Here is a 22925-nt window from a genome sequence, read left to right as displayed (position 1 = left end):
ATGACACGGGCACTTGCTTCTGTGATAAAAGTTCACCCTATAGTATACTAATAATAACATATTACGTAATAATAGCATATTAAAAGTTAAGGTTAAAGTTAGAAGAGACCCGCAAAACATATCTGTGATATTCAAAGGATGTCAACGAGACTTGGGCTTCAAGTTACTTCCATACTTACCGCGGACACACGAAACACGGTCTTGTACTTTAACATTTTTTTGGTTTATGTTAGTATAGGAAGGCAGCGAGAAGTGATGAAAGACGACAGTTTTGACTCCTTCCTTAGAAGCCTGTTTAACCAACCAAATAAAGTAAAGCATTTTATAATTCAAACCTGTCACATGTTGCAAGCAACTATTTCCGCAAAAGGAAAAGTTTCCCCTTGGTTTGCTACGTTTGCGGGGATAAAAATCCATTGGATGTACCACGTGATGTTATTGCTATTCATTCTTCATCTTACCCAGTCTGCATGATACTCTCACAGAAAGAATACAGACCAAGATTAAGAAGAAAATCTTTGAAATTGCAAAAAATTAACTTGGGCTGATTTTACAATGTGTGTTATTTGAAAGTGTTAATATATTCTTAACTGTTTCGGTGACTTTCAATAAATACACATCTGTTTGAAATTCTTGTTTGTTTATTTTAATATTTACATTTTCAACTGTCTTTGTCTGTAATAACACTACGAATCAATTTTGAACCCTAAAATCCAATAACGTCATAAAACATGAGTGACACAAACTGGGCGTGTCATATAAAATAACCGAAAAACGGTATTGCAATTGGCTGCGCCACGTAGTAATACATAACATGTGCTGCATAAAAAAAATAGTGGTTTTAAAATGTTGTTGTTTTAAAGTGTACAAATTGGAAGTTATATAAATATAAGTAATAAGGAATCATTCTTTGAATATTATGAGGTGATAATTTCTGTCGGAGCGTGGTCAAATATATCATATAAAAGCCCTTCGGGCTTTATTGGATTTGACCACGGCCCGACCGAAATTATCACCTCATAATACTCAAAGAATGATTCCTTATTCCTTAATTCCTCCCTCCAATTTGAACAGCCTTACAATGTTTTTCTGTATCTTTACACAGAGCTCTTCTTAAAGGAGATCAATATAGCCTAAAACGGCCACAACTATACAGCCCTCTTAATCCCTTTATAAATTACTTCGAACATCCTTGACTGCATCTTCGCTAGCCAAGGGTTTTCGGTCCACTTTGCCCCCCCCCCCCTCCCCCTAGAGAGCATAGTGGACCGAAAACCCTTGGCTAGCGAAGATGCCTTGACTGAGGATTTGAACGTTTCGTGGAATAAAACATTCTTCATATTTATGGGAATCCCTACAACTATTTGAAATTCTGTGCATACTTTTTTTTCCAAATTGCTTTCGATCTATCACAATATGGTCCATGCAAAGTAAACAATAACAGTATAAAAACAATTCATCATAAAACAATGTAAACATTATTCATTATCGATAAGTTGTCATTGAATGTACTAGATACTGGATAATACGATGCCAGTTCCAAAACGGACTTTTAAAAATAGAGGAGGGAAAATTAAGGTGTGTAAATATGTACACAGGTACATCTGAGATGTTGAAAATTTATCATCTTTTGTGCTTGTATATACAACAAATGTTCGGCTAAACTACCGGGGCTAATCTTTATATATGGGTGAGGCGAGCTTGTGGCCTATACATGTAGGTTCATGGTCGCATTTCCATTGTACACCAATTGAAGCAAAATTTTGCATGTACTCGTGAATTGCCAAATATTTGTTTTTATTTTTTTTTAGAGATATTCGTTCAGTGAAAAAAATAATAAATAAATAATATAATAATTCATTTGGATAAAAATTATAAAGTTTAACCGATATTTTGTGCGGGGAAAATACCAACGCATTTTGTTTCCAAGATTCGCAAATGTATGGATATATATTCATATATGCCCATCAATGATTTAGAAAGATGTAATCTATTAACCTTGAACGTCAGAATTCACGATTAACAAGATGCAAAGAGAGAGCTACATGTTTTGTTCATGGAGTAAAGATTTGATTAAGTCATTACAATTAATCAAAATATAAAAACTTTTTGAACTTTTGAGTGTTCAAAAATCAAACCCAGTTTATTCAAACGTCAATTGACAGCGAGTCTTGGTGTGTGTGTGTGTGTGTGTGTGTGTGTCTCTCTCTCTATATATATATACACACATTTGATACAACTGATGTTTTGTATACTTTATTTCCATTTCTTAGTTTTCTACAAAAAGCGAGATAACTCATGTCAAGATAGTTTTGTATTTATAACTGGCTGTGTGTCAGAAGTGAAAGAGGGGGCACCTGCTAATATGATACAAGGATTGGATAATGGACTACTAAAACTACCTAAGTTGCCTAATTTTCTGTTCCCGCATTTTTTTTGCATTTGTTACCTCTTAGTTATCATGTTACGTTAGCCGGACAAATAAATTTGTCAGATTTCTGTAAATGGGCTGAACAGATGGACTGAACAGCAAATAACGTTACGATAAGCAGGTTTTTATTACTACTTAAATTGTAGTATTACAATGTACCTTCGTCAGAGGCGACCTAACCTTCACATTTGTCACTGAATATAAATGAGGTTTCCTCTTGCTCCTAGAAAACTTTACGTGTACAAGAATGATCAACATCTATCTTAAAAGTATTCAAAATGGCAACAAAGTTTAGAAGAAGAATTTCCAAATAAATCTGCAGCGACCTCGATATATATAATTAATGAAAACAATACGTACCACCCTTTCCACTTATACATAATAATCAGCATTTGACTGACGGTGACATTATATTGTTACGAAAACTTGTGAATTGATTTATTTTATTTTCTTCTGTTTTTATTTTGTTTTTATTTTGTAATTATTTTAAATTTTACCTCATAATATAACCATATCATAATTATGATGTCTTATTATTACGATCTTATTATTAATTAGGGGTATATGATAATTAAATTAAGTTTGATACAGTTTCATGTTCCATCTCCGTATATATCTCATTTAGAGATCAAAGGATTGTGTTATGTAAATTCAAGTGATAACCATCTGCTATGCTTCTGAATTATCCAATTAAAGTCTCAATTTTTTTAATTGTTAAGAAAAACACCAAGCGAATCATTAGAAAAGCAAGAAGACGGTTATCGACAATCTACGGCAATAAAATCTGACATTTATACCAGTTACGTCTTTTTTTTGATGAAGGAAAAACATAGAATATACGAATAATTAATAAAAGTTAACAAGTTTTAAGTTAAAAGTAAATGAAATAACTTATAATATGGTTTATTTATAAACAAGGAGCGAACGAGGTTTAAGGCGAACGATAATTTGGGCGAACGATAATAAGAGCGAAGGGACCTAGAGCGAACGGACTAAGGCGAACATGTGGATAGGGCGAACGCACCCAATACCCCCCTATAGTATGGCCCTAAATTGAACATAGTATCATTTTTATACTTTCTTTCTTGCAAAAATGATGTCACCTTTAAATCAAAATAGGGTTCTTTCCCACAAGTTTGCAAGTTAGTACACACTGCGCCATGTCATTCTACTTAGAAGTTTTGTCTTATCATGGTGGACATAATTTATGAGAACTGCAAATGTTGACACTTTCTTCTACTAAATAACAAAATAATAACACAAAACAAAACATACAATAATTTAAATCTTTTATAGGTGTCACAGATGAAATTATTACAAAGATATTTCACTTTTGTAATATTTCACTTTTTTCTACAAAATTCTCCAGCTCTCTATTTTACATAAGTAATGGAATCACCTTTCACGCATACAGCATCTGTCCTTTCCACTCAATTTTCTAACGCAGCAAGTGTCCAAAAGTTCAAAAAAACTCATACATTGCCGAGTGGATGGCAGAAAATCTTGTCCACAGAAAGAACCATTAGCATTTGTTTTCGATCCTAAGAAAAGATTTCAATGATTTTTTTTAAGGATGAAAATCATTTCTGATAAAACAGGTGCTTTTACTTTCCTCCGTGCACTTGTTTCTGACAAAATTTTCTGCCTGCCAAACATCAGCACATAATACTTAAACAGTTAAATATTGGTGTAACAAGGCGTCACCACGACTACATACTGTACACAGATACCAAACTGAAATCAAATCAAATAATAATAAATCTACTTAGGTATTCTGAAGGTACAAAATCTGGAAGTAGCCTAAACGTGTAAAATGCAGAATATTTTAATCTAGAGATACCATTTGTACAGGAAACATGGCGGATCTTTTGAATGATTAGATTTCATTATACAATCATCTGAATACATTGAAACAGCTTTTGCCTCTGAACTTAAGAGTTTAGTAATATTTACAACCTAAAGCATTGTCCATGGCAATAAAATTACAGAGTGTGGCAAAAAAAAAATCTGCACCATTTTCAGAATTCGAAAAAACTTGAGAACCATACAAATTCTCAAATTCTTGGATATTGCTGAAGTCTATAAGATTTAATGCCATTTTCTATTAAAATAAATGATTAAATAAATATGCAAACATACCCTTCTCTACACATTTATTATCACATTGCCACAGAAACTATCAAGATGGATTTTGGATGGATTTTCAAGTATTTATAGATATGATGCAACAACTGTGGAGCAGAACATAGCTATGTACTAACTACACACCATTCTCCCCACTAACATCAAACCAACCATCCAGTCATCACATTCAATATTGAAGCTTTGAACAGAAAAAATAATAATATATATTTATATATATTTATATATAAAAAATCATTAATCATGCAAATGACATTGTATACACTTTTTACATTTTCATACAAGCATCAAATCAGTATGGATGAAAATGATTGAAAATAATCTATGTCAACATGAGGCTTGAGTTAAAACAGCACTACAGATAAAACTGAATGAATCACTGTGGATTTTGTCATAACTATGGACTGCATCGTCCCTGTACATTGATGGTAATACCCTTATGTGATAGAAACATCTCCTAAAATAGGCATTGTTCCAGTGCTCTGTCACCAGTTGTCCAAAATGTTGCCAAGCCACTGACAAGTAAATGACAGTGCACTGACAATAACACTGACAACTTGACACCAGAGCACTGTCAGTGATGACATAGAACAACAACTAGTTGTAAGAGCACTGTCAGTTCTGTTGACTGCAGTCTACACTTAATCATAAAACAACCCTAAAACTTTCCAAGCAGATAGACAAAATCTATTTGAATGAATTCCCATCAAGAGAATTTGTAAACAGCTGTATAAAATATGAATACACTGAAAACATGTGAAGAAGAGCAAGCCCCATCTGACATAGTAACAACCTAAATAAAAATTGCAACAACAAGCAGCCAACTGAAATCACAGGAAACCCCAGGCTCTCTCCATCATAAGGCATTCTACACACAGAACCACTTCTTTACCCTACTCCTGTTGTTGCATAATCGATGAATCCCCACCTGTCTCAGGACCTTGAGCTGTGTACCAAGCATTAACTAAGGTGAGCAAGCATGATAGTTCCTCCATGTCATGTCCGTGACCAGTCCACACCCAGCTCTCCCTGTGATCTATCATCAACTGCATCGTTACAATTTCACGTAGACAAATAGATGAAAACACATATAACATGTATCACATGACCAGGTGCTATAGTCAGAAAACACAGAACAGGCATCAAACTTTCCACAAGTTGTAGTGCCTCAGCTTCAGTTTTGTTTGTATTGGTACAAGAGCGTCAATATTCATAAGATTTTTTTTTTTGCTTAACAATACAATAAACAAATCCATGAAACACTGGGTGTAAAAAGATAACTGGCATTTGATAAATTTGTCAATACAGTAAGGCTGGGAGTAAAAAGTCATGACACAAACAGACAAAGACGTTTACATCTCCAACATAAATTCAGCAAAAAAAAAAAAAAAAAAGGATAACTGGTTTTTACACTCCTCTCGGTTCTACTGCCTCAAAGTAACAAAAAAGGTGAAATTTTTTTTGTATAAACAATACAGTAATAAGTTTGAAAACAGAAAACGTACAATTATGACTTCAAAGGCTATGATACATTTTTTGTTGGCCTTTCACAGCTAGTATTATCATCAAAAACATACAAAAAACCTAGAAGACAATGGAGGGGGAAGGTAAACAAACAACTAGTATTGATTAAATACTGAGGGACTCTGTGTTAATCCTGTGAGACAACCTGAAACATATCCATTAATGATATGAAATACTGTCATCTCTCATTACACGCCAAGTCACTTGACAACGGAGTGAAGTTCCAACACACAGGAGGAATAGGAGGGAGGAGTAGGAGGAGGAAGAGGAGGAGGAGGAAGAGGAAAAGGCGATGTCGTCCCAAACTCCAACAATGAAGCACTTAATGTACTGAGAACATGAGGTCAGCATGGCCTAACAGTGGAGGTGAATTCTTGATGAATTACCCAGTTCTAAACGTGTGATTCTGCTCTTCTTAACCCTCTGCTTGTTTCTGTGTATGAATTTTCTCTTTGTCACATACACAAGTAAACACAGGTAAGGTCCTTCACCCTTTGAGTGTACAGTTTTAGTTGCTTGACTTAAAGCCTTCATATAGGCCATTAAGTCAAAAATAAAATTGCAAATCACAGGAGTTCATACTGCCTCAGGTGCATCCTTTGAATGATGTCTCGACAGTCATTGAAAACTCTCTTAATGTTCTCTGTGTCAACAGCACACGTGAAATGGGGATAGCAGTAGTGTTTTCCATCACCACTGGCCGTACTTATTCGCTGGAAAAAAGAACAGCACTAATGTTACTCCCTCAATTTTGTTATGAATTTTATTAAGTGCACCATGTCCTTTCTATACATACAAACAGACTGATTTCGAATACTGAAAAGACAAACTGTATCATAACATCATGAATTCCGAAATGAGTAAAATCTATCAAAAAGTTTTCAATTCAATTTAGTTATTGAAGAGTGTAAAAATGATAATCTTCTAATTTTATCAGCAATATTTACCAAAAATTCATCCCGAATGAAGTACTTGGCTCTTGCTACTTCTGGGTCTTCATTTAGTTCTAACACAGCTGAAAAATAACAAAGTAATATTTACTTCCTATAGGAGTTATTCCCCTTTGAACAGAGAAGTTAAATTCATAAAAAGCATACAGTGATGAAAAATAGGTCGATTTTGAACGAAAAGCGGTAGCATTGCGCGCGGCCTTTTTCGCATGTATTTCAAAGCACAGATTTTTATGTACTACATATAAAGTAAGGGTTTCTGATAAGTAATTTAAAATACATGTATCAACTAAAATATAAGACTTTTAAAAATCAAATTTTGTAATATAAATTAACACAAGCAATAAAAATGTTTCCATGCATTTACCATCATACTGATTACGGGTATTAGATATTTTAGTGCTGAGACTTTGACAATTGCCTTTGTTGAAAAAAAGGCTAAGTTGCCTAAATTTTACATACAAGACAATTGAAGGAAATTGTATATTCTTTTTCAAAATCAGAACGATCTTAACATGCTTATCACAAATCATGCAGCACTGCAATTAACTGCAAGTCAAGTTTACTGTTAAGGCCAAGTTGAAAGATAAATTCAGTCATCGTTAAAGCCACATGTGGAATTGCAAAGCTTCCTTGTAATCAACTTATGTAATCACGGAAAGTGGCTTCTTTCATCGTTCAATGTAAAACACATGCTTGAAAACTTGTCTTTAACCTGACTTAATAAAGCGTTTGTGTGCCTTCGATTTAGAGTCACGCCCTAATTTCAAACACGATGATTTTTTTTTACCACAATGGCTTCCAAAATGGCTATCTAACAAAACAAGGAACGTATTTTGAAGAAAAGCGCTAGATTTTTTAATAAGACCAGTAGGCGGGAGACAAAGCTAAAGAGCGGTAGACTTCCGCGATAATCAGTAGATATAAAATGTATGCAGAAAGAGACTAGTACTTACCATCTGGAGGTATTTGGTACCGCTTGTACTCGGGAAAATAATCTTCAATTTTTGATTTCCCAGCTTTAACCTTTTCTGCTAGAAGATCTTGTTTATTTAAGAATAAAATTATAGAGATAATTCGTAGCCACCTAAAATAAAAGAGAAGAAGAAAATATTTGTTAGTTGCTGATTGTTTGAAAATTCATCCAAGTAAACATGCCAAAACAAAGAAGCTTATAATTGAATATTAACAAAATAAAATTCCATACAGAATTATACATGCAATTACAAAATTTTGATCCACAAATAAACATTGGTATAGTAAAAGTGTATCTGTTATACTGTTACATATTATCTGTATGAAACAACTGTGATACCATGCTATACATGTGACATTTTCTTGTACACATAAAGCTACTTTCCATTGAACAATCAGTTTTATAGTGATATCTTGTATAACTGAAGTCTTTTGATGAGGGCAGTGCAAGTTTTTATTGACCTAATAGGTCAATTAGACTGAGGAGAACATCCAAGGTTGATATCATCTCATCAAGTCGATAAAACATGTTATGAAAAATATCAAAAAGCCATAATAGTTTTATCATAAATCATTCAATAATTGTTTGTAAGCACAATTTTATCAAAATTTTTTTTGACCGAATAATTTTTTTTGCTCATGTCACAATGACAAGTGACTGAACATATCAAACTGCATTAACTTTCATTTAAATTTCATACAATCTTTTGTTATTTGGAGTACAATTGATCACAAATTCTTAACTTTGCGAGTAATAAATAAATTTTAAGGAATAAATTTTATTCAATTTATGCAAATTACAACTAAGTTGGAACAATTTTATTATTTTCTTTCTTTAAAAACTGCTTGACAATTTATTAGGCGTAACCTATCCATACCCAATTTAAATTTTATATTCAGAAGCTATCATATTCATCCTTTAGTAAACCATACAGTTAAACACTACAGGGTTATAACTTTAAAATGACAGGTCTACATATAATGCATGGGTGTTGATGTTGCTATTGTAAAACGCAGATGCCAAATTCCTGAATTACATACAAAATCTATTTTTAGTAGATCAAGGTGTTTTGAGTTGTTTTTTTCTACAACTTAATAACTTGACACCAATAAAAAAATCTTACACCATTTATACTTGATATATTCATAACAGCAAAGTGAATCATTGAACGAAAACAAAAAACAAACCCAAAACCTTGTATTGCTGAATGGTTCATTACTTTTCTCCATCTATACAGTAAAACACGCTTATAACGAAGTCCCAGGGACGGGTAAGTTAACTTTGTTATAAGCGTAATTCGTTATATCCGTCAAGTTTTCAACATGAAATAGAGACTTGGGGAATGAAATTCACTTCACTGTAAGCGTCAATTCATTATAAGCGTGTTCGCTATAACCGTGTTTTACTGTATTACTTGACATACTTCAAATTTTGTTGTTTATGTTGAATACCACGTACGAAGATTGTCCTTAACTCAATGTGTTATAGGAAGTGACTGTGATACCAGGAACAACAAAGTAATCTTTGCACTGGTTATAATTTGAATAAAAGAATACTACTTTTCTTTTTAAAATACAAGCATTAACTAATTTCACTGTTAATTTGTACCTGTTGTTCCAAATACTGTGGAAAAGGACAAGAGATTCTTTCAGTCTGTTTTGGCTTGGGTCTTCTCGTAAGACAAGGTTGTAACTACTACAGGCCGTTACAAAAATAATGGCCGTCACATCGTTAAAACATTGAATCCACTTTCTTCGTTCATCTCTCTGGCCTCCAACATCAAACATACTGAAAAATTTAGATACAATTGATTGAAATATTATGATATGTACATCAACAGTGAAAAACTTACTGCTCTTTAGGTTTACATGCAACATCCTATTCACCTTTTAAAAACGAATCAAATTCTTCATTTTTAGAATGTTTCTTAAATGTATTAACCATAATTCAAAGAATGAAAATTATCTTAATATTACCAGTACTTGTAACATTTAACCAAAATGTAGTTAATGATCTGTTTCAAAATACAAAAAAATCATTGATAAAAATTAAATACCGTAATAATAATATTCAGAATCTAAGACAAGACAATCCTAACTAGATCAACTTGAATCAGTGAAAATAAGCTTTTCAATGTAAACTTGGAGAGAGCAATGGAGTGTAAATGATAAAATTCACAATTTAATTGTTAAAATATACATGCATTTGTTTTACAAGTTTTGAGATGATTTGTTGGAACTTAAAGACAATAATGTTGCCCATTTGCTTTGGGCAACATTTCTGTTGTCAGATCCAACAAATCAAGTTGCACAAAACCCAGATAACATCTTCCGTTGTATCAATTTTGAAGATATATATCAATATGTATGTGTGTAAGCCAGATCATTCAAAATCCATTTATTAACCAAAAATTATGGGTAATAAGTAACAAAATATAAGTCTGATATCTGAAAAAAGTTTTTCTATGGGCAATACTCACTGAAAATTAACTTTGTCAACTGTAAATCTTGTTTCAAATATTCCTGATGTTAATACTCGACAACGTAATATATCCTGCAAAAAAAAAAAGAAGTTGAACAGTGATAAAACTACTGTCTTACTAAAACATGAAGAGAAATGTTTGTACCCATATTAGTTTTGCTTCATTCGGTTCTTTTCTAGGGTGCCAAAATACCAGTGGAACACAAATTATTCAAACACTTTCTAAACCATTACATATATGATGACTAATCAAACCTAAAGAAATTCAGATACATGGGGAAAATATTATAGTGAAGAACAAATTTTATATATATCAATTGTTTGTATATGAAAATCAGGTCATTCATGGAAAGTCAATGATAGCCTGTAATATTCTCAGTGTGCCTCGAGATATTCCATCAGAATTAAAAAGAATTGCATGTCTAAAAATAGTCAAGGTAGCAGAGAGTTCAATCAAGTCATACAAAGCTGGTATGAAACTTGAATGAAGTCCAACTTTAATGGGATTTAAAAATCTGAGGAAGCCTGTAGTTTGGTGACCTATGTGTAATGGTAAACTCAATGCAGTACATATGCCACCGTCAGCTGGCTGTGGGTTCATTCAACGAGCCTGACCCCTGGGTCTGCAGTTGTAAGAGGATTTCCCAACAATATACAGACAACAACATATGCAGAACATGTCTGCTGTTGTCAACAATCTTTTCGCTGACTAATCCTTAGTATTATTCTTCTTAGTAGTCAGCTGTGTTATAAAAAAAACTAAATGAAAGCTAATAAACTGAGTGAAAGAATTTCATGGTACCACCCCTCGACCCAGTACCAGGGTTTGTTGAGCACTGAGGGGCATGAGCATTGTGATGCAGATCAATAAAGCTGGAACGGCAGGGGAAGATAAAACATGAGGGACAAGGGCATGTCATTTAGGGGCATGGTAAGGCAAAGGCATTGGAGGGCATAGTCAGATAGAACATTGAGGGGTATGGGCATAAGCACTGAGTGGCATGGCACTAAGCCAAAGCATTTAAGGGTACGAAAGGCAGAAAATTAAGGGGCATGGGCATTTGAATTGAAGGGCGTGGTAAGGCAGAACATGGAGAGGCATTGAAAGCTATCAATGTCACTGGTCAGATAACAAAACCATGCAGCAGTTCAATGTCTTAATATACAGATGCTTTTCTTGTAATTTGACTAAATGCACTGTGCAGTAGGCTGCCAGGTGTTATACAGATAAATCATTCAGCTTTCAAAACTACCTGTTTTCAGAAAATAATTAAAACCACAGATAAACTATTAACTGTGCAATTCATAACAATGCCAACTGCTGTATTCTCATACATATCTAAAAATAGCCCTCAAATCAATTTTTTAAACAAATAAACAAGATTTGATCTGTGTCTGCTAGCTCTCGGCAGGGTCTGGCTTCACTTAGTGTGTCCATAAAAAACCCCGTGATTCACCTAGGCATCAAAGCCTGCTCTCGACCACAGGTATTTTATTACATGTTCTGTACTTGTGAGTCTTGTGTACAATTAACAAGCTGCTTTACATAATTTCAAAATAGAATAAGGGTGTGGCACATGATCTATTTATTGTGAAGTTAATGTTTCTGATTGGCAGGGATATGTATTTCCTACCATTAGGCATTACTATTACTTTTTCAGGTAAAGTTTGTCCAATATTTTTTTTTTTTTTATAAATACCAGTATTTACATTCAGAGGTTTATTAACAAATACAATTTTATTACAAGTTTGTAACAAATACATTCAGGTAAATTAGATTTTTTCCAGATAAATTACAAAAATATTCTCCATTTTTCTTTTTAAATGATTAGTTAAGGGTGGGTGGGTGAAAGATTTAGACTTCTATCATAGAAGCATACAATAAAAAAGAATAAAAAGTTCATACAATTGGACTTCATGTACCATAATGGTCAGTTTGAAAAGGGGGGGGGGGGGGGGGGATCTGGTAAGATTTCAAATTTACTCCATTTTGTTTATTTTTGTTACTGAAGTAAGTCACTCTTCAAATCTTGTCATAATCAATTAACATCTATCAGAAATCTTAATGCTTTATGCAATGAAATTCTCCATGAGATTTTAAAAAAATCAAATAAATTACATCCCCAAAATATACATGAAGTACCTGTAATGAATTTCTGTGTGGCCACTACCATCCCTAACACAAAGGGCATATCTTTCAATTAACAAACATTGATGTGTACACAGTGTGAAACGAACATATATTGCTTTATCATGACTGCAGCCTGTGATGTAACAAGACTCGCGTTGTTTTCCTTTCTAAGACATAATTATTGATTTTCAACCCGAGTGCTAAGTATTGAACTTAATAAAATTAGAACAAGTCTATTCATAGCTTTCAGCTATGTTCTTTTTAATTAAGTGTGTTTTTTTTTAATTGATTTCATAACGCAGCTTCTTCAACGGTTACACATTTGCAAGAATAATCTTAAACAAGTCTTGCATCTGTGATTTATCTAAAATATAATTATGTCCAGAAAATTTTAAACCAATCTAATTTTGATAAGTATATGGGTTTCCATCACAGTGTCCAGGCTTGCCAAATAAAATATTAGAGGATGTATGGGACTGTGCTGGGGATGTCTTAGAAATCTGCACATACACCAAATCAGATTATTAACTTTGTTTAACTGTTCATCATTACCTGTTCTGATGGTGTGTAGTCACTCTGTTTCACTATATGGACTCGGTCTAGGAAACTGTAAAATAAATCAAATATTTTCTGTAAGCAACAGCAGAAACTACACTTTTATTCCATATAATGTTTTAAAGCAATTTCATATTTTTCAACAAGTGCAAAAATTTCTGCTAGAAAATATAAAATACTAAAGAAGGTTCACATCATGGCCTAAACATTTCGGAACAACAGAAATACTTTAAAATGTATTAAATAGAAAAAAGATATAAGGGCACAACTGACAAGAATATCAGGAGTTTTTATGTTGCATTTTTTTTTTTTTAACCATGAATGACCATTTCATAACCATTTTTCTTACTTTGCCCTGAAGCTCTATATATTTATAATGCAGTGTACACATAGTGTTAAAAGAAGAAAAAAATATTGGAAGGAAAGAATAACACAAATATTCTCCTCCCACTGATGTGGTGAGGTGAAACTCCTACACACTTAATGTCAATAATGCTGTTTTGAGAGAATCACACAATTTTCTGCTATATCTGGACCAAGTGAGAAGATCTAATTGATATACTACACCATTAGCAGGTTTTTTATTTGATTGAGGCCAGTTTTCCCACATGTTTTCCTTCGCCTCTAAAAATACCTGGCTTTATCAATTGTAATAAGCGCCCTCTTGCGACTCCCCAAATCACTTGTGGCAATACACACCGAGATGTTTACTCTGACCTCCTCTCTAACCCCATGCAGTGAAAAAGAGGGATGACTCATACCAGGCCTATTATTAGTAACATATGGATAATTTATAGAAGTGTTGGTAAATTGACCTGAATTTGTTTGCCTGACAACCACACAGTTCAACAATACCACTGTAATCATCTGGTGTGTTGAATAATATTACTATAAAAAGAGGATTATTTTAGACAAATTATTGATTAAAAATGCATCTTGCTATAGATCTTCTGGCACATAATAAACCTGTGGAGACACACACAGCCAGTTTAAACACACCTGTTTTAGTTATAACCATCCTTCATATCCTAACCACAAAATCAAACTTATAAAAAACTGTCTTATTTTCTTATCAACTTCAAATGTAAGAATAAAGTGTTTATTCTGGTATTTCTTTTTGTTGTATATCTAAGGTGCCTTGAATGTAATGAAAACACAACAAGACATTTTCTTCTTTATCTTGTAAGTCCCCTATTTTCTTTCCCCTCTCTAACTCTTTTCCTTATAAATGCTGCATTGTAGCCATTCACCAGGCACACTTTTAATCTGCATTAGTTTCAGTGCATGTATTATGCAGAGCAAACACAGTTGATAGACCCGTGGCTTGGACCTGTCCTGTCAACTTCAAAAACAGACCTTGTTCATGTCCTGTAAATTTGACATCTATTATACACAGATCTTTGGCCACTCTGTCAAGCAAGTGTTTGAAATAGCTTTCCTGTGTATTTAATCATACATTAATTAGACTCTATTAATTCTTACCCTAATGTCAGAAATGCTGTAAACCAGATTTGGGGATCCCTCAAATTCAAAATTATATATGCTTATAAGTTGTATAAACACGGTCTTATTTGACTTGGGAGTTCCATTTCTATACAGAAGCTCTCATTTTCATCAGTCATCAGTTAAATCAAACATAGCCCCAGAGATCACAGCATTTTCTTACATTTTATATTGCCCTTCAAGACAGCTTAAAAAGAATATTAGTGCAATTCAGAGAGACCCCAAAATATCTTGAATATTTAAATACAGAATGCAGCTATCCCCTAAAGCGTATTTCTTTCTGCCATTTCGCAGATTATAATTCTCTGTGACAAGCTCCCAAGAGCCAGTTGCACATGAATCTACAACATCCGTGGATCTGTCAGAGATGGCAGAACACGGCAGTGTAGGTCCAGAGAGGGAGGGGAGGCGTAGCATTCAAGTCTACATGGCTTTTACAAGAACAGTGACAATGAGCAAGCACGGAGACATCACAACTCCAACAAAAAGGTGTAACTTGTGTATGTGTCAGGATAAATATAAAAAATAATAATGAAAGAACAAGACCATGTCCATCTGACCATGATACAGGTTTATAAATCCCAGTTTATCCTACGGACATTTTAAACATTTTAAATGAAGCAACTTTGTATGGGATAAATTGTTAACATAACAGACTTATAAGGAAGTTTCAGTGTATCTGTATCACACACTGTAAACGAACTTTTATTTGCAACTTTATTTCACGATTTACTGGAGAAAAACTGGTTTCCTGTGATTTGTTTTCACACTTAAGCCTCATCTACATTTGTGTTGAGCTTATATACCTATACAAGAACTAGATTGCAGTGAGAAATATTCGCGACGTCAGGCTCTTGCGAACCTCGTGAAAAATTTTCGCATGCGAAGAAAAGTTGGTATTTAGTATAGGATTTAGCATTGTAAGGTACAACAGATTTCTTAGGTATTTTGAAAAAGCACTTTTGATGTCCCTCTCTTTTCATCAAATCTAGAACTTGTCCCCTAAAAGTGCCTCTAAGATTTTAAATTTGAAAGGAATAATGGCCTTCCTCAAACAGTATATGGAATGTAATAAAATTCAACAACTGAATATATATAGAACATTAAACATGTGTAGGGCTTTAAAGTATTTTTTTTAGGTGTGTTAAGAAGCTCAAAAGATGTCAGAAGAACGTTTCAATCATAGTCTAATTCATGTGGGAATGAATGTTCCCTTAACTACAACATGTCCATTTAGTTTATCCAAGTTTGTGAATGATGTGCTCAACCAGAGAACTCCGTTGAGGTCTGCGATATGTTAGTAAATTGCTTTAAATGATTATTCATTGGTCTGGCTAAGATAGAGTTAGTGTCTCTTTATCAACATGCACATACAAACATTCCACATGCCGGAGAAATCGATAGTCGGGAATAATAATAGAGAGACTATGATCAATACTGTACAATCTAAGATCACCATTTCTGTTTCATTGGTGTTGCACATTATACTGAAGAGATCCAATGCTTGTGCATTTATTATAATAAGATAATAATCACGGTGTGATGCATGTCCATTACGGGGTTATAAACATCTGCAGTCTCCCTCAGGCCATGAAGAGAAGGCATATTACTCTGGTCATAGCTTCTCTTTGATGTAATGTGAAGTTAATTCTTCATCAACAAAGAAATCTGTAGTGTTACTATTAATGGCCTCCCAGCCATTGAAATCCTAAAAATAGTCATCCATTGGAGTACTTGGCTGTCTGGGAGCAATCAATACACACTAGTGAACTTTAATCATTTAAAACCCTGAACAAGGATTTTACCTTGCTTCACACAATAACATCAGTCTGTGGTTTTAATGGATTACCACCAAAATAAAATTTCCTTTGAATCTGATATGCATTCAATAGTGTAGTACATTCCTTGAATATAATTCCAGCCCCCTGCTTACACAGCTAGTGCATTGATTCCAATTCTCAGCCAAAAGAGAATGTCTATGTATTTAGTCGTTTTAAATTGCACTATTATATAACCAGTTAGGGAAATCGTCAAACAATATGAAACTTAAAGTAAAAAAATTTTTTTTAAATCATTCTTTAATTACTTTGCAAGAACATGTGTACTTGCATATCAAAGATATGACAAACTATAAACTTCGTATAATCACACAAGAATGTTCTTCAAGAGGATAAGAGTCTCAGAAAATCCAGTTTTAGCTAACTAATTTTGGACCAAAATGTTTTGGAGAATCTCATCAAAAGAAAAATATAAGTGATATTTAGTAATCTGAGGACAAGCTCATACGAAATGACAATAGATACCCTTTCTTAAGATTGTAAACAGATCTGCTTGTCTGTGTATTATAATAATCACCGGGGACAAGAGGAATCATGGCTACTGCAAAGAGATCAATTACTTATCTTGATTAAAACGGCTTCTTTTACATCATTAACAGTGGTCGCAAAAAACAAAAATAGACAAGGACACAGGTTGATATCAGCATGAGATTGGTGCAAATATTGTAGAAGAGAATTTCTGTGAGGCTAAGATTTCATTGTTATTGAAAATGGTTTTGTAGGATTTAATACCATTGCTTCAAAACTAAGTAACCATTCTAAACATTTAACAATTTAATATAAACATTTTGTAGGGTATCTTATTTTGATGATAAATGTTTTCAACAAAATAAATGAAATAAATACTCCCAAAATAATTTTGCTATTGCAGTGGTTAAGTCCAGATAGGCATAATACAGTAGAAGTACTATACAATGCAAAGATAAAAACATTAATGTATTAACAAGCAACATACAACACATAGCGTAATTATAATATCACCGAAAAATATCTCAAGTTATTCCAACCTCACTTGAACATGACCTAAATATTCTGATGCTCTTTCCAAATTGCTTAGTCACAAACCAGAGACAATTAAAAGTTCTGCAATTCCCTTAAAGAATGACACAAAATTCATTCATAGACTTCTGAAGGGGAATGTGGAGAATTAAAGTTTGTAACTGTGTGGTTCATGAAAAGTGGGACTTTCAATTATACACAGATAACAAATAACACTTCTTTATGACAATTTGATCCATTTGTGTATTTTCTTTTGTTCAATAAAATGTCTATGAGGTTATGAAAACAGATGTAACAGTATCTGTAACATGTAGCTATTCCTTATCCTGAAGTCTAGGGGTTTTTAACATTTCACTTGAACACTGTCCTTGACATCTTATGTCATATTTGATCAGATGTATAAGCAACTAAAGCAAGCAACCCAGCAAACGCTACAACAATCCATGTCTACACAGAGACACACACAAATATAACTTGTGTCAAATTCCTCATGTAAACTCCACATTGATTGGCAAAATATTGTAAAGATATCCACTCGTCCCAATATCTACCCCATCGTGTTACTGAAAACTATGGTGACATATAGTCTGGGCCAGCATCACATGATGAATAGTCCAAAACTTATCTCATACCAGTAATTCTGACAGAAAATTCTATAATCTTCACATTTTATGCATTCACATTTGTGAAATATTGATAAGTAAAGGAAGGGAGGAAAAATCAGACATACATCCTATTGTTTGGAATGTCTCTCTAAATTCTGACATGAGATCTACTGTTGTTGTAATGGAAACTAATCCCTACCTACTAGGCACAATTTAAAACCCAGCATTCTGTAAAAACTCAAAAGAAAAGAGGCAAAGCATTTGAAGTGTATGCATAATGCATGCATCTTTTCTTTTTAAGTATTTTCATTTTCATTAAAACCACTAAGAAAGAAATGCTTTTTCCACATATGATTGTCAATGATTTCTCTGTTAAATATTGATTTCTCCAAATAATTATAACTGCTGCACTTGATATTGTGTGGGTTTTTTTGGGGGGAAAAAATCTCCAATACAAGGGCTCCAAATTCTTAATCAACTGAATAACCATCAAAACAAATGGAAATTTTCTTTGTAAAACCATGCCCACAGTGCACTGCCTGTCACACCATGGTCAGATATATAGACACTCTTTTTTCATGGCAGGGCACACATAACCTCAAGGTCACAAGAAAAATCTCCTGGCTTTAAATATACAGACTTGGCATGAACAAACAAGGTCCAGTCTTTATAATTTCATTAATTAAACACTACGAAGTGATATATGGGTCACTTTAACACTTTTTCTTGATTTAGATTTTCATGCACTGCATTTCAATTTACATACACCGATAAAAATTAAACTGACAGCAATAAAGAAATTTGGTATAACTTCATAAATCCTGTCTACTGTAAGATTTATAATACCAGAATCTCACACTTACATGTATATTAGGTATACCTTTACAACAAAGTAGCCACTACAGAATTTAAATAGACTATCCATTTGTCATCAAGTGTTCTATTATTAGGTCATACCATCAATCAGAATACTGAATAAATCAGAAAAAAGAAAAAAACTTTTACAAATAAACTAAATTTGACAGATAAAAATGTCCAAAAATGATGGAATCTGGTTACCAGAAAAATAAAAATAAATTTTAATACAATAGATGGAACTTAACAATTAAAATAAGTTGGGAAATTCATCTCTTTTTTACTTGCCTTAGAAATTCAAAATATAGATTTATGCATGTGCATGACTAAAAATATTTCATCGGTGTCTTTATTTTCAGAAGCTCTCTGACTGTTGATCAAAAGACACAGGAAAGAAATTCTAATAGGACTTTGCTACTATTTTGGTACAAAATAGACTTGTATAGACACTCTAGGCTTGTATATTAAGCACTACTTCAGAAAACAAAGAGAACCAAATGAGAGATAGCAATGATAAGACGCTGGGAGGTGGGTGGCAATAATTGTTAGTGACTTACTACTGGGCACAGTCGATGAGCTGGTACTCATTGGAGCGCTCGTAACACGCCTGGACCCCCTTGTCACTCCACAAGATCTCTGTGTGCTCGTAGAATTCCTGTAAAGGGCAATACAGCAGTTAACATAACAACACTGATAATCATTTATGAATAAGTTGACAAATAAATATGAATAACCAAATTAAAGACAAAAAGAAACTGTACACAACTGGATAGGAATTACAGAGAGTTAATTCAAAGATTATCTAAAGTTGATAAGGGAGATATAACACAATACAAAATTCAAGGACCAAACATCATTCAACAGGAAAAAAATGAAAATGATTAATGAGATGAATCGCAATACACTTCTCACATAGATTTCATACAAATTTTTTAACAATCATAACAAAAGATACCCAAAATTATTTCTCACATGTCTTTTTAGTACAACTGATTTTAGATGTCATAAGATGAGATTTGATTTGCCTTGATATTTGAACTGACACTTTTGCCAAATCTTGGAACATATCCTTCATTACATCTGGAAATTCAGCCCCAGCTTAGGTTCCTTTAAAAGTGTCACTGTTAAAATTGGGATATTTGTGTGTCTTGCCTGGTCAAATATCCCTCTAATTATCTAAATTTGATCTGCACTTCTCATCCTTACATAGTGATTCCCCTATAATACAGCTGGTGTATTTGTTTTGATTTTGAGTCTATTTTTTTCTCTTCATCCTCAGGTAACTTGAATTACACCTAGATGTTATACTATAACATTATTCTAAGAGGCCTTTTTTTTTTTTAAAAAAGTTACAAATAATGGAGGCTTCCATTGAAGAAAAAAATTAGCAGCAGGATATATTGTTGGAACCCATGAAAAGGTTAGAAATGCACATTAATGATAATAATAAATGAGATGAATTTTGGAGCTACAAAATTGAATTGGGCCAAGACAGAGAAATATCCAAATTCAACTATGACATATGACCAAAGCTGAGTAAGAATTTTGAAATTATGAAGGGGTTGTCTGAGATTTGTCCTTCTGGTCCAAATACCAAGGGGAGCTGAATCTCAAGCGAGATTTTAGTACAATATAGGGCTGTAATATAATACGCAACACTCACCCCCACCCGAAAAAGGAAGTTATCAAGCAACCAATGAATAGAAGGCTCAGGTGCCCAAACAGTAGTATATATACAACGTGTATAATTGTAAACTTAGATTCATATTGAGAATCTTTTATTTCAAAATTTTCAGTAAGGAAAAGTTTGTTACACACGGATATATTTACAGCCAGTACATCTAAAGACATAGCTCACAATTAATATGATCTTATCTTTACAGAATTATTTAAAAACTACATACAAATTTACCAAGTTTTCATAATGCTAAAAGACATGACACAACTAACAGTGCTGTGTGTATATATCTCAGTAACTTAGGGAGGGTGTGTCAGACCATTCTAAAAGGCTATTAACTGACAGATATACAATTATTAACCATATAAAGCTTAGCCACTATATGATTATTCAACTATAATTCAAAAAAAATATTTATCTATCATGATTATTCATAAAATCAGTCTATTTAAAGGGAGTTCCTAATATTCTATGGAAGAAAAATTTCAACCCTCAAGACAACTTATTTGATAAGACTTTCAAACGCGGGCTACTCAGTTTGAATATTACCCACCCTAATTTAACACAAATAGAAGTTAAAATTTGCATTTTGTGGTCCTGGATCTGAGGACTGTTTGTACTACAAATTATTCTGTTTAGTTTCCTCCTTAATAGAAAATCAATGAAGCATTCAAGAGGTGTGTAGACTATCGTGCTATAACTTGTTTCTGCATTTAAAATCTGATCTAAAATTATCTACCTGGCTCTAAAGATTATGTCATCTGCATCTATTTATAGTTGCTTGACCTGCCATTCCCAGTCCTTGTGTAAGTCAATAAGCCTGATACATGAAATACTCTCAACACCTATCTTTACATAATGAGCCATACAAGGCAAAAATTGTAATGGCTTAGAGCAAAAGACTCGGAACAAAATCTCTTTTCAATTTGTATAAACCTCTCTGTTCAGGTCTTCTGAATATTCAGTTTTCTTTTATCTAGCTTCCTCAATATCGAAATATTGTAAAATGGCAGCCACACCCATGTTTAGCTGTGGGGTTGTGTACGGGGATTGGGAATGACTTCACTGCTCACTGCTATGTTTATGCTTAGACATTTCCAATATGATAATTCACAAGTGATCTTCACATGATCAAATCAGCATCCTATTGAGTAATATTCTCATATTAGCAGGACCAAAAGAAATATAACCTAAATCAATATAATGCCTGACATTTATGGAGTTCATTAATTTGCTCTGAAAGAGCAAGGGTAGAAAATCTAAATGCAGTTCCTGTAAAATGAACAATGTATGTAGAGCCATTCCCTGATGCTGGCAGAATAAGAGATGTGTGTGTGATATACTAACATGTGTACAGCAAAGAAAGCTCTGCTACATCTATCATGTCCACAACACCAGGAACCTGCCTATTTTTAGCTTCATGTGTTCTAAAAATAGATGCCAGTCAAGCACTCTTCCTGTATTCTTGTATTGATTAGTGTTCAGGATCTTACAACACATGACTGTATCACGGTCGGAGTATGTGCAGGATTTCTGATTGTGATACAGTCTACACAACTTATAACCCACAAAATTTCCTATTGTGCAAAAGCTTTAAAAATCAGGAAGAAATCTCTCACAGAAAATTGACCCAGGGGATTATCCCTTATCAAAACTTGAACTTTATCATGTTTATCATGCTGTATATTGAATTGTAAAAAGACTCTTTAAATCTAGCAGAGCATTCAATGGAAGCATGCCACACTAGCAGTAAACATTTTCACAGCTCACAAATATATCTCAAAATTATTCCCAATAAATTGGGAATGATATTGTATTCAATCTATTCACCTATTTGAAAAAGATGTTAACCATACAACTTACTGAACAGTGAACACAGAGCAGTTTCATTTTTTTTAACCACACACATGAAACTATTCAGTATTCATAAAGACTGTGGAACAAATCTCTATAGATACTGATGCACAACAAAATGCAGCTGATATATAAACACAATATCACACAGGGTTGACTTAATCAACAATAGACAACTCACTGCAGGGTAGTCAAAGTCTGGCTGACTGGCTACATTCAGCATATAGTCAACGCGGAACTGGTTATCTGGATTTTCCAGCAGAACTGGTGGATTTAAGCTGGCCATAGCTCCCACTATAGACTGAAACAAAACAAATGAGTATTACTTGATTGTTTCCAAAAATTGCACTTCAGTATTTAAAAAATCAAACAAATTACATCATATGTGCAGTCATTAGTACAT

At 33.4% G+C, this 22925-nt stretch overlaps 1 protein-coding gene across 1 annotated transcript in view; it reads right to left on the bottom strand.

The window, feature by feature from the left end:
- Positions 1-3703: 3703 nt before the first annotated feature.
- LOC128187753 (guanine nucleotide-binding protein G(s) subunit alpha-like) overlaps positions 3704-22925 on the bottom strand; it is a 20985-nt gene continuing 1763 nt past the window's right edge. The window contains exons 4-11 of the mRNA XM_052858302.1: positions 22704-22823; positions 19548-19645; positions 13188-13242; positions 10503-10576; positions 9632-9811; positions 8004-8134; positions 7045-7112; positions 3704-6810 (exon numbers count right to left, since the gene is read on the bottom strand). Of these exons, the coding sequence (XP_052714262.1) occupies positions 6664-6810; positions 7045-7112; positions 8004-8134; positions 9632-9811; positions 10503-10576; positions 13188-13242; positions 19548-19645; positions 22704-22823 (873 nt within the window). The 3' untranslated portion in view covers positions 3704-6663. The remainder of the gene's footprint in view (positions 6811-7044; positions 7113-8003; positions 8135-9631; positions 9812-10502; positions 10577-13187; positions 13243-19547; positions 19646-22703; positions 22824-22925) is intronic.

Source organism: Crassostrea angulata, chromosome 6 (assembly GCF_025612915.1).
Source record: "Crassostrea angulata isolate pt1a10 chromosome 6, ASM2561291v2, whole genome shotgun sequence".
In the NCBI taxonomy this organism is placed as follows: Eukaryota; Metazoa; Mollusca; class Bivalvia; order Ostreida; family Ostreidae; genus Magallana; species Magallana angulata.
This window is presented reverse-complemented; position numbering and strand designations above follow the sequence as displayed.